At 35.2% G+C, this 12,081-nt stretch overlaps 2 protein-coding genes across 4 annotated transcripts; both read left to right on the top strand.

Annotated features, from left to right (window-relative positions):
- Nucleotides 1-1,397: 1,397 nt before the first annotated feature.
- Nucleotides 1,398-3,335, top strand: LOC148697217 (uncharacterized). Of its 2 annotated transcripts, XM_088695084.1 has the most exons (4): nucleotides 1,398-1,538; nucleotides 1,780-1,884; nucleotides 2,038-2,099; nucleotides 2,882-3,335. In XM_088695084.1, exons 2-4 carry the CDS (start codon nucleotides 1,797-1,799, stop codon nucleotides 3,140-3,142), a joined length of 411 nt encoding a protein of 136 aa, XP_088551210.1. In that variant the 5' UTR covers nucleotides 1,398-1,538; nucleotides 1,780-1,796; the 3' UTR covers nucleotides 3,143-3,335. The 2 variants fall into 2 exon arrangements, 1 of the variants encoding a protein (XP_088551210.1); XR_015963195.1 differs by lacking the exon at nucleotides 2,038-2,099 and having other exon boundaries at nucleotides 2,882-3,020.
- On the top strand, nucleotides 3,190-8,385 carry LOC137723345 (bifunctional aspartokinase/homoserine dehydrogenase 2, chloroplastic). 2 transcript variants are annotated; one of them, XM_068462526.2, is made up of 5 exons: nucleotides 3,190-3,332; nucleotides 3,589-3,704; nucleotides 6,414-6,501; nucleotides 6,987-7,084; nucleotides 7,265-8,385. In XM_068462526.2, exons 2-5 carry the CDS (start codon nucleotides 3,643-3,645, stop codon nucleotides 7,320-7,322), a joined length of 306 nt encoding a protein of 101 aa, XP_068318627.2. In that variant the 5' UTR covers nucleotides 3,190-3,332; nucleotides 3,589-3,642; the 3' UTR covers nucleotides 7,323-8,385. The 2 variants fall into 2 exon arrangements, with proteins under 2 accessions (XP_068318627.2, XP_068318668.2); XM_068462567.2 differs by having other exon boundaries at nucleotides 3,195-3,332; nucleotides 3,649-3,704.
- The last annotated feature ends 3,696 nt before the right edge of the window (nucleotides 8,386-12,081 follow it).

Genomic DNA, 12,081 nt, shown 5'->3' on the forward strand with positions numbered 1-12,081 from the left:
AAAAAGGGTGAAAAGACAAATTAGTCTTCTATCACACAAAAAATATGATGGGCAATAATGTAATTTCAAATGTCTAAATTTTACTATTTTTTATTGAAACCCCACCTACATGTGACGTTAAAAGAGATCATGCTATTATAATGAACAGAGCTTGGTTGCTGAAAAATCAGCAGCAACTCCTGCTGCTAGCGAATCACGGGTGTACAAGTGTTCAAGTAATTGATTTTTTAATCATAATTTGAACACGTGTCCACTCGTAATTCGTTAACAATAGAAGCTGTTGCTATCTTTCTTCTATTATAATTTAAAGATGCTATATTCTTTCTTTTTTTTTATTCTTTTTCCTTTGACTTCTTCCCCTGTCTTTGGTACAGGTCTCTTTTTCTTTTTTTTTTTGGAAGCGGTACCGATCTGTTCTTCATTTACAGCTACATGAAACCATAATTTAACCATGGGAGTCTGGGACTATAATTTTTGCCGTCTCTTTTAGTCATTCACACCTGCATCTTTTATGCATAAAGCAAGAGGTCCAGTTTAGGACTGGTTTGGTATTGCTGTGCTTTGAAAAAAATTGTTTCTGCTAAGCTGTGAGAATAAGCAGCTGTGAAATAAAGCAGCAGAGTATTTGGTAAACTTTTTTTGTAAAAGTGCTTTTGAAAAAAAAAATGCAGTATTATAGTGTTTGGTAAACTTTTATGTAAAACAGATGTGGAAAAAAATCGGTTTTTCAAAGCTGAGTTTTGCAGCTTCTTGTTTTTGGTTTTTTTTCACCCAAAACTGTGAAAAAAATTTGAAGCTGAATGTTTACCAAACACAAAAACAGCTTTCAGTTTTTTTTGATACCAATTTTTTTTAAAATCACCTCAGTACCAAACCAAGCCTTAATGTCATCCGATAAAATAATTGGACCAAAATGCTCCTACATCACAAAAAATCAAATCAGCAAAAATGAATGCATAAGATAATTCAAGGGTAATTTTGTAATTTTATTTTTTAATAATGCTCCTTCGACACCTCTCGACCCAGTTTACAAGGTTGTCTGCCCTTCACTTTCGATGCTCTTCTGATGCTTTTCTGTTTGTATGATCACGATTAAGTTACGTTAATATTTTATATTACTATATCTTTTTATTTATGTGATCACGATTAAACTATATTAATATTTTATATTATTATTTATTTTTGTTTTATTACTTTTACAAAAAAAAGATAATATAAAATGTTCACGCGAGCAAAGTGAAGGATAGACGATCCTTGTCCGTTTCATTCTTACCTTCTTGATCCATTAGGTTTGTTTATCTCTCAAACCCTAATTTTTCTCTTTCTGATCTCATCTCTCTACTCGCGCCGATCAGTCTGAAACCCAGAAATTTAAGCACTCAGCTTCGCCATCTCTCTTCCATTTCTGCTCTCTTCGATCTCTGCTTCGCTTTCTTCAGTCTTTGCTTCGTGATCTCTTCCATCTCTGCTTCCTTCGTGATTTCTTCTTTTCTGGTTGCATTTGTCAGCTGCCCTCGACAATGAACGACCTGCTAACGGTAATGTATTTGATTTTCTTTCATTAATTTATGCCATGATTTGTTTGTTTGGGCATTTTGGGAGGTTTTGCTGCTCGGTTTTTGTTATGATCCGGCTGCGTTTGATGTTATTGGATCTGCTTTTTTAATGATTTTTTTTTAATTTTTTGTTTATGGGGTTTCGGTTTTCTTAGGGTTTAGATTGTTCTATGTTTTATTTCAATTTCGTTTTTCTGATTGTTTTTTTTGTTTATATACTTAGATCCGTTGCTTGGTTATATGATTTGGCTGTGTGCTTTGTTCAGGACAATTTGTTCTTCGTTTTTTGGGGCTTCTGTGTGTAGCTTTGAAGCCATTTATACTCAAGGTAAATAATTTCGTTTTAGCCTTTTGTATAAGATTTTTTTTATTTAATATTGTGAGAGTTGTGTTTTCTATAGCGTGAAAATTAAATCTTTGTGATCTTATATGCTTAGATCTGTTGCTTGGTTATATGATTTGGCTGTGTGCTATGTTTCAGGACAATTTGTTCTTCTTTTTTTGGGGCTTCTGTCTGTAGCTTTGAAACCGTTCGTAGTCAACGTAAATAACTTCGATTTTTTTTATTTTTTATTTTTTATTTGTCTTTTTTGTAAGAATATCTTATTTAATATTGTGAGAATTGTGTTTTTTATGGTATGAAAATTGAATCGTTGTGATCTTATAAGTGGTGTAACATCATTGCAACATGTATGACTACAATTATCAGACATGAAATGGTTTTTGATGCCCTTTCATGTCCTTCCTTGCTTTGAGTTTAGCTAGGTGAGAGGTTTAAAGCTTGATCATGGTACTTACGGGTCTTCTCAGCTTTTCCCTCTTGCCTTTGTGCTTGGGAGCTGCTGCCTCTCTATTTTTTGCTCATTTTTTCATGTTTTGTTTACAGCTGTCTCTAGGTGTACAGATCTTATCCTTCAGTTTCATTTAGATTATGTGAAGGCTCCAACCATCATATACCCAGTTATCCTTTTTGTGAAAGAAAAAAAAAACTATTTCAAGTGACTTCTTGATGTTCGAAGAGAATTCTTTGCATTTTTTATTCATCTAACAGTGTTTTTTTTTTTATTTTTATCTTTTTCCTGTCATTACATGTGACTATCTCCACCATAGAAATTCAAGAAGAGAAAGTAGGAACAAATCCTTTAATTAATAATAGAAACGAAGGGTTCAAATGGTTTGGTAGCTATGTTGTCATACAGTTAAACTAGCACAAAAAGAGTTTTGTTAACTCAATTGTGAAATAATGATGTGAAGGTCATTATATTTGAATATATTGTCGGTCAGAATTAGATTATTTATTTCTTAATAATTATTTTCTTTTACAGGAACTTAATTTACCACAAGCTGTTGTAAATAGGTTGCAAACTGTTGGTATACGGTTTTGTGGACCTGCAGATCAGGTGCTTGCTAGACTAAGGGGAGTTACTGTGACAGATTCTGGAATTCCAGAGGTTAAACCATCTCCATCTACCAATGGACTCTCCACCCAAGTCCCAAACAAAATAAACGGAAAGGCCGCCACCGCTGCAGACATCAGTCCAGCATATAGATTGAGTCCTCAACTCTATGACTTTCGTTTACTATAGAAGTGCTTTTGAGTGAGAGAATTTTGGCATTGATCATCTACAGAAACATGAATGGTATCTGTTTGGATATGCCTGTTGCTGGATAGCTTCTGCTAGCTGATTGTCATTTCTGTTTTGGCATTGATCAGACTTGATTGCTTTCAGGTTTTGACTACTTTTGAAAAAATGGGCAATCAGGCCACATTTTCAGGTGTGTACTGCTCTATCCCTTTCTTTCTCTCTTCCCGGAAATTTTTTCTTCAATTTGAAAATGCACGTTCTGATTTAGTCCATTGCTGGTGGTGTGTGTGGTTCCCGAGAAAATCAAGGAACACTAAAATTTTCAACAAGTAAATTATTTGAACAGTTGCACTTACAAACGGGGTATAATTTGTTCTTACGTGCAAGGCTGTTTTGAAAGTGATATAGCAGGCTCTGATGGATAGCCTTTATTTGATTCAATGCAGCTCCAGACATATGGTCCTACGCTACCTGTTCGTGATCATCTTTGTGTATGTGGAATGCAGATTATTATCAAAATTGTAAAAAGAAGCAAACAACATATGCATGAAGATTTTATAAGGTACAAAGATCCAATTGTGTTACCCTGTGTCTTTCCTGAAATGCCTATTTAAATTTGTTCGTTTTGAAATGAGTCAACCAAACCATTTTCTGGATCTTCCCAAGCGGGGACCATTGTCCTTGACAAAATGCAGTAGTATTGAAGCTAAATATGATAAGGTTACATTCACTCTTTTAACGCTTAATTCCCTTCTCAAATCCACGTAGATAAATACATTTAAATTGTACAAGTCATGAGTAAAACGTCATAAGTGGAGGCTAGTGTAACCATAATTTTACTTCACTCTCTCTCCCACTTTCCACTTTTCTCTTTTCTAATTTTAAGTTATATATTTTTTCAATTATCGTGTATTTAAACACACACATAGTTCACCGTGTGACTTGATTTAGTCCATCTCCTATAAAATGTCTGCGTAACAATGAATTGTTTAAATACTTTATGGGTGTTTTGACCGGTCTCTCTGCTCGGCCATGATTCTTGGACATTTTTTCTTCGGAATGAATTGTTTTGCTGATTAAAAGATAATCTTTACTGATAGTAGATTTGTATAAATATTTTCATGGAACTTACTGGACGTTCATGCATTCCAATGATTAGGCAAATCCAAATTATAATATATTGGTGTAGGGTTATATTTGTGATTGGAGAGTTTTAGCCTATATGGTTGGAGATGGTCTTTGCCTACCTCTTTTCTCTTGGTGTAGGGCTTGTTTGGATGTGCTTTTAAAATGACTGAAAGCGCTTTTGGTGAAAATATTTTTAGAAACAATCCTTAGTAAAAATGTTAGTAAATCATGAAAAAAAACACTTAAGTGCTTCCTGAAAGAAACACATAACTAGTGCTTCTTGTAGAAAGCACGTAAAGTGCTTTTGGAATCTAAAAATATTCTCTCTAAAAACGCTTTCAATCATTTTAAAAGTACATCCAAATGAGCCCAACATTGTTAAAAAAAGAAGTATACTCCATTTTTTTTACTCTTAGTCAAAAGTTCTTCCAAGACCTCCATTCTGAAATGTTTATAACGAACATTGCATTTGAAAATTGGAATGCGCTCAACAAATTGAATTGGAACTCGTAAGAAATATTGGAACTTGGAAGTCTCCCCGAGCAGTTTGTCGGGGTGGTGAGAAATCGTCTGGAGTTCGTCGGGAAGAAGATGAACAGTGGCCTCTGCCACTGTTAGCGCAGTCTCACTGCGGGGTGGAGTCACCGGTGGGAGGAGGGTGGGTGGGCTTGGTGGTGGTGGTGGGAGAGGACGGTGGCTTGGGATAATGGGATGGATCATGGAACTCATGGAAGACTGGTAGTAATTTGGTGAGAGAGAAGACATGTTTGGATGGCAGACTAGAATGTGTTTGGCAAAAAGGATAAGAGGCCGATTGGTTATGTGTTAAGCAGATTTGAGATGGGCGGGTGCTGTTATCTAGTTGTTCCACGTATTCAAGTCAGTATACTGGGTACTTCCCGGTGAGTTCCCAAATATTGTCCTAGAGTATTTATCCGAAAGGAAATTAAAGGTATTTGGCATATGAGACGGGCAATAAATGTGAACCACAGAGCTCCACTTACACACAGTAAATGTGACCTACCCAATAAATGTCTGACGAGGCCCACTTACACACAATAGATGTGACCTACCCAATAAATGTCTGACGAGGCCGACTTACAGGCTGAGCTGTTGGCTTAATGGTATTTATTAGGGATCTGTCCGTTTCTCTACCCCATAAAAACAAGTTTTTTGCTCTTGTTTTTTCATTTTCTGTTTTCAAATTCATGTATTCATAGATTTTATGATTTTTTTTTTTTGGTGCATTGAAACTGGTTTTAAAAAATTGGAAGTACAGATACAAATTCCTGAATCGAATCGTATTATTATTTGATTTTTATTAATATATCTATTATTTGATTTTTATCAAATAATAATACTATTCGATTTAGGAATTTGTATCTGTACTTCCAATTTTTTAAAACCAGTTTCAATGCACCAAAAAAAAAAATCATAAAATCTATGAATACATGAATTTGAAAACAGAAAATGAAAAAACAAGAGCAAAAAACTTGTTTTTATGGGGTAGAGAAACGGACAGATCCCTAATAAATACCATTAAGCCAACAGCTCAGCCTGTAAGTGGGCCTCGTCAGACATTTATTGGGTAGGTCACATTTATTGTGTGTAAGTGGACCTCGTCAGACATTTATTGGGTAGGTCACATTTACTGTGTGTAAGTGGAGCTCTGTGGGTCACATTTATTGCCCGTCTCATTTTCCTTTCTATGAACAATTTAAAATTGGTAATATATGACAAATTTTCATCTATAGATTATAGTTTGTAATGTTTAGTTTTGTGAAACAGACTTAAAATTGTGCTTTGTTAATTTTTGCTAGAAGTGTTTGTGATTTAATTTACTGGTACTGTAACATAATGTATTGCTGCCATTTAAAACTATGAATTTATTGTCAAGTTGTACTTTTGCTTTGGTTGTGCACTTTTTCCCATTATAATAAGGATTGACGTTGCGGGACGTGGAACAAAACTTTGTTGCCCTAATGAGGATGAAACTGCTCAAGGTTTGGAGTCGTTTCTTAAGGCATTTGCCATAATTTAAACTTGGCCCGTCATGATTTAAGGGTGAGATGTGCATTGCAGTGGTTGTTGCTGGGTTAAAATTTACTTTCCCTCTGTTTGTAACATTCTCTTTCATTCACAGAACTGGACTGGCTGGTGTTCCTGGTGCAGACAGTGATATATTCAGTGCCATAAAGGATGTTGGGGCTAATGTTATTATGATATCTCAGGTTATGTCATCCTCTGAATTTGTGTTCATGTTATATGCTGAAGGAAGTAAAAGCTGTTTCTCAGTTACTGCAGTCTAGATTTTGTGAGATTTTGAATGCTGGGTGTCTCTCAGGTTCTTGCTTTTTATTTTACTAATGTTCTTGACCAGATTGCTTGATATGTAAATTAAGCAGATCAAGGATAATGTACTGACACTAATTTTATTGTTTACTTGTGAAAAACCTTATTGGACCCATATTTTGTGGATCAGTTAAAGAATTATAAGAAGAGTTGAAAATGGTGACAGGAATTTTAATGTGAATGTGTTGGTTTATATTCAGATATGTTTTATTCCATGTGAATACTGATTAGTTTATTCCATTCTTAACCGATTCCCGCATTGAAATTTTTACTGCACGCTATTTTTTATTTTATTTTACATATGTTTGAATGTATATTTGTGGTCATTTTTTAATACCAATATCTGGCACCACTTCCCTCTCAGGTTCAAGTCATTCCAAACTGTAGTATTTTGGCAGCAGTTGGCCAAAAATTGCCTGTACTCCAAGAGTTAGTGCAACTCTTTTCAATGCACTGGCAAAGGTTAGGGATTTATTGTCATTTTATTAATTTTGGCGACAAGTTGGATTATTTTATTTGATTTAACATTTCATGGTTTGTACATTGGTTTACAATACGGGCTACTGTTGACTTTGATTCTACACGTTTCTCAGAATCCATTATTTACAATACGATGGGATCTAATCTGTTTTATGAATGCAGGCAAACATTAATGTGTGTGCAATTGCTCATGGTTGTACTGAGTACAAAATTCCTGTAGTGATAAAGCGGGAGGATTGTATTAGGGCTCATTACATCTTTCAAGAACCGCAATAGCAGTGGGCAATATCCGACCTGCTCTGATTGGTGTCACATTATTGGATCAATTAAGGGACCAGGTACTTAATTTCACTTTTTCTTCTGTTATTATAAGGCTTTTGTATAATATGTGTAAGGTCATCTGTCATTGAAAATATTTATGACATTTTGGAGTTTAAATTTAATTTTTCAAATCTTTGCATATAGCTACCCTCAAGGAAGAGAGTTTAACATTGATTTGCATGTTATGGGAATTACTGGCTCACAGACAATGCTTTTGAGTGAGGCTTAAGTTAAAGAGCTTTCAATGGAATATGATTTAATCAAATGCTTTGCATGTTCTGAAGTAGACCTTGGAGTGGTGGTGGTGGTCTTAATTCATACGCATCGTTAATGAAATGTTTTTGAGTTGATAATTGACCAACGTGCTTCCTTTAGCAGCGGAAGTTGCTCTTTCTACAGTCCAGTTACGATATCTACGTATGTTTTATAAGTTTTTCTCTTTGCTATTCTTTTCCAATTTAAATCTTTTCCATTGTATTTTTTATATTTAATTTACAAAAATAAAGTCATCCATTGCTTCGTAGAGGCTGGTAGTAATTAGTTAAAATACATTTACTTCTTAAACCATTGTCATTCTATAGTTTCACTTTGAGGGCCACAATTTACTCTTTAATTTTTCATTGGAGAGAACTCTGGAAAGAGAAAGGAGTTGTAGCAGATATGGAAAAGTTTGTGCAGCATGGACGTGGGAATCATGTTATTCCAAATACTGTTTTGGTTGACAGCACAGTTGACTCTATTATTGCAAGTCATTACTATGACTGGTCGTGGTACTCAGGTCCGCTTGATCTAGTAATATCTCTTTTTGTACTTGCAAATTTCTCAAGTGTTTTATCTTTGATGATATCTAATTGCATATTCTTGTTTCTGTAGTACATATAATTCCAATTAACTGAAAAGAACAAGAATGTCAACCATTTCTTTAATTAGTTGATCTACCCAAGTGTGTTTTGTGGTTTTAATTAATAGTCTTGCATCCAAAACCCATGAATTTGGGATGTCTTTCTTTCTTACGATTCATCATATAAGCGTGATCCAATTTATAACATGGTGGGATAAATATTGGATGCCTAATGATCAAAAGAAGTAGAGGTATCTAATATGACATGGAAAGGCAAAGGTTTTTGCTTTTACTTTCAAATCATCAAATATGCTTATGACTATGTAGAGACCCATGTTACGCTAGAATAGAAATCTTATTATTGATTTTGGTTTGATCTTTTGTTTCCTTTTTTTTTCTTTTTTCTTTTGTAGTATTTAAGTCTTCTCTAACTCACACAATCAACCGAATAGTCTAAAATTCTTATAATCATCATATACATTGGGAGGTGTGGGGAAGTAGACCTGTAAACGGGTCGGGTTTGTTGGGTTCGGGTCAGGTTCAATCCGATCCGTTAAGTTAATGGGTCACCCGAACTCAATCCGTTAAGCTAATGGGTCATCCGTTAACACCCGTTAACAATTATTATTATTATTATTATTATTTGCATAGTTTATTTTTTGTTATTAGGACTTTACTGAAATTACTAAAAAATTCTCAACCAACGGGTGCTAACGGATGTTAACGGGTTCACCCGTTAGCGACCCGACCTGTTAAGCATCCATCCAAATACTAATATTAATGGGTTGGGTTGGGTCGGATTAACAGGTCGGGTCCAAAATGCCAGGTAGATGGGGAAGTATATCTCAATATGCATTTGTGTTGAAATTAAGCTCATGTTTGATATTTGTGAATATACAAATACTTAATGTTTAAGGTAAGTACTCATTAAAACCACCTGACTACAGAATAGACTGTCTGTTTGTTGTCCGTTTAGATGAATTCAGAAATTCATGGATGAACAAACACCAAAAGGCTTTGGAATCTTTCGCTGTAAGAAATGATTTACATTGCTAGAAGTCAGGGGTAACCCAGAGTCTTTCCTCTATGCAAGGATATCTACTAAGAAGTTGGCTGATCCTTGGATTCAGGGAATTTGTGAGCCAAGGAGGGCAAAATATCCTGTAGAGTTGATTTTCACCGTCCCATCATCATGCATTAGCAGGTTCACCCTAGATATTTTCTCAGCAGAAAAAAAAAAAAAAAAAAAGGTGCGACTTTGCGAGAGAAAAGACATGATGTTCAACCTAAAAAGTAGCAAAAGAAGTAGGGTTATTTAATATGCCATAGAAGGCCAAAGGTTATTGCCTTATGTAGAGACCCTTGATTTTGGTTTGATCTTTTGTTTCCTTTTTCTTTTTCCTTTTTAGCATTTAGGTCTTCTCCTAATTCACACATTCAACCAACATTGCAATTTTGTTTAATAGTCTAAAATTCTAGCTTGAAACCCTCTGGTTGGTTAGTGAGAAACAAGAAGAAAAAGAATTAGGATACAATTGGAAATGTAATCAATTTTCACCAATTGGAAACAAAAATTGGAAATTTGTTGTCTTGTGTTTTGAAAATAGACTATAAATTTCCAATATTTGTGGTTTGGTTCTGGTTTTGCATGCTGCCGCTTGCAAAAACTTTTGATCGAGATGACTTTGCAATTGGTATGATGATGCATTTCCAGCCCATAAGTATCCTAACTCACTCGGTTAATCATTACTTTGGCGAATATATAGTTCTGTTGCACTTTTTTATTTATTGGACTGGCATTTCCAGCCCATAAATATCCTAACTCACTCGGTTAATCATTACTTTGGCGAATATATAGTTCTGTTGCACTTTTTTATTTATTGGACTGGCATTTCCAGCCCATAAATATCCTAACTCATGCGGTTAATCATTACTTTGGCGAATATATAGTTCTGTTGCACAATTTCACTTATTGGACTGGCATTTGCTTTTTGTATGATAACATTTGGATAACACATTTGGGATTGATACTTGTATTTTTGTATGATCAAGGATGCTTTATTTTTTTGGTTAAGGATCAAGGATGATTTTAAGTTTTGACCGAACGGAGTGATGCTTTAAACTCAAACAAAAACTGACCCAACAGAATGAATCAATGGTGCTTTATATTCTGTCAGCATTTACTTTTATGGCGTGTTGCTGTTTCCATTGAGCTAGAGACTCTGCCCGATTACCATTGAGACTTAGCTTGCAAGTAACCTAGTAACAGCTCTTGATTTGTGCATTTGATTCTTATTTTCGCACGAGCCATGAACGTTCTGACCCAGAGAGGTAACTTTGTAGCTAGTTGGCTGATCCTGGATTCAGGGAATTTGTGAGCCTATGAGGGCAAAATATCCTGTGAAGCAGAGTTTCTCCATCCCATCATCATGCATTAGCAGGTTCACCCTAGAAATTTCTCAGCAGAAAATAGAAAAAGGTGTGGCTTTGCGAGATGGAAAAACATAAAGTTCACCTTGTTAGCAGGCTTGGCAGTGGTAGACCTAAATTGTAGCTAGTACGTGATGTTTAAACGTCATTACGCCCAACCCTCCCGGAGTCATTAGATTTTTGTGGTCATCAAGAGAATACGTGTTAAGTAGATGATACCTAAATTATAAACCGAGTAGCAGTCACTAGATTTTTGCATTTGTTTCCTTTCTCGTATTTTATGTGGACACAGTTGTCCTAGTTGGGATAGAAAATGGCAGGTGGCATATACATATAATATGTATACTCTTTTATGTATTTCGTCTTCACTGTAAAAATTCTATTCAGTTGTTGCCTTATGGAGTATTCTTCCAACAAAGTTTTTGTAGAAATGACCCGTCTTATGTAGATTAGCTCGTTCTCTGCTTCTTAGGCCATTGGATATAGAAAATTTAAAATATTTGATTGTTATGTTACTGAACATGAAAAACATCAATTCTCTGATGCTGAAATCCTACGTCTTTCCCTTGTTGCCTTACAGATTTTAATGTTGCAGCAAACTCAGCAGTGAAAGCTTTTGATTATTCAGGTTGTTACAGTTGGCATTCTATCGTGTATGAAATGATATGGCGTTTTCGATTTTGATTATTGTGAACCTTGTCTCCTTGTTCCGCTTTATGCATTGGAGGTGAGCGTGAATTTAAGTATCCGGTTGATCATTCTTAAGCTGAATTGACTATTTTCGGTTTGGTGTGCGAAAAATATAGCACAGGCTACTCTTAAAGATGGCATCACAATTGTAAAAGTAATAATCGAAATCCACTCAGAAACCCTAAGCATCGAATGCCATCACAAATCACAGCTGTTGGTATAGAAGCTGTTCACGGTACTGCACAAATTCAAAACAAAGAACGAGGTTACCAGGAAAACAAATATTTCTGACTTCCCTTGGGTTGAGTCGCGGACAATGTCACTTTCTTTAAGACTGCGACTCTACTCAAGTTGTGCAAGCAATCAAACGTACCACGACATCCCTAGGATAAAACAGCTCATAAAACACCTTTGTATGGACATTCCTCTGCACCAAGGAAGATCCAAAGCTTTCACCACTCTTATACTCAAAGTTCTTTTAATTTTTCTTAGTTTTTATCAGTGTGTGTTTTACGTAGCAGAAAACCCTAGTATTTATACACAATTGCAAGACTTTAAAGTTGAAGCAGTTGAGCAGATCGCGCCCAAAAAATCTGGCCACAAAACAAGGGAGTAAAACCACTTCGTTGAAGAAGAATAGGTCTCCCCAAATCAAAATAAAACCTTATAGTTTAAGAATATATTTTCTCTATAAAAA

The sequence above is a fragment of the Pyrus communis genome, chromosome 5 (genome assembly GCF_041283825.1).
Source record: "Pyrus communis isolate YQ-2024b chromosome 5, ASM4128382v1, whole genome shotgun sequence".
NCBI lineage: Eukaryota > Viridiplantae > Streptophyta > Magnoliopsida > Rosales > Rosaceae > Pyrus > Pyrus communis.

Bases quoted from the DNA above. Each gene is read 5' to 3' on its own strand.
- LOC148697217 (XM_088695084.1), top strand. From the start codon at position 1,797: ATGATTTGGCTGTGTGCTTTGTTCAGGACAATTTGTTCTTCGTTTTTT. The intron at 1,885-2,037 runs GTAAATAATTTC...GCTATGTTTCAG, and splicing joins TGAAGCCATTTATACTCAAG to GACAATTTGTTCTTCTTTTT. The intron at 2,100-2,881 runs GTAAATAACTTC...TTTCTTTTACAG, and splicing joins TGAAACCGTTCGTAGTCAAC to GAACTTAATTTACCACAAGC.
- LOC137723345 (XM_068462526.2), top strand. From the start codon at position 3,643: ATGCAGATTATTATCAAAATTGTAAAAAGAAGCAAACAACATATGCAT. The intron at 3,705-6,413 runs GTACAAAGATCC...TTTCATTCACAG, and splicing joins ATGCATGAAGATTTTATAAG to AACTGGACTGGCTGGTGTTC. The intron at 6,502-6,986 runs GTTATGTCATCC...CTTCCCTCTCAG, and splicing joins ATGTTATTATGATATCTCAG to GTTCAAGTCATTCCAAACTG.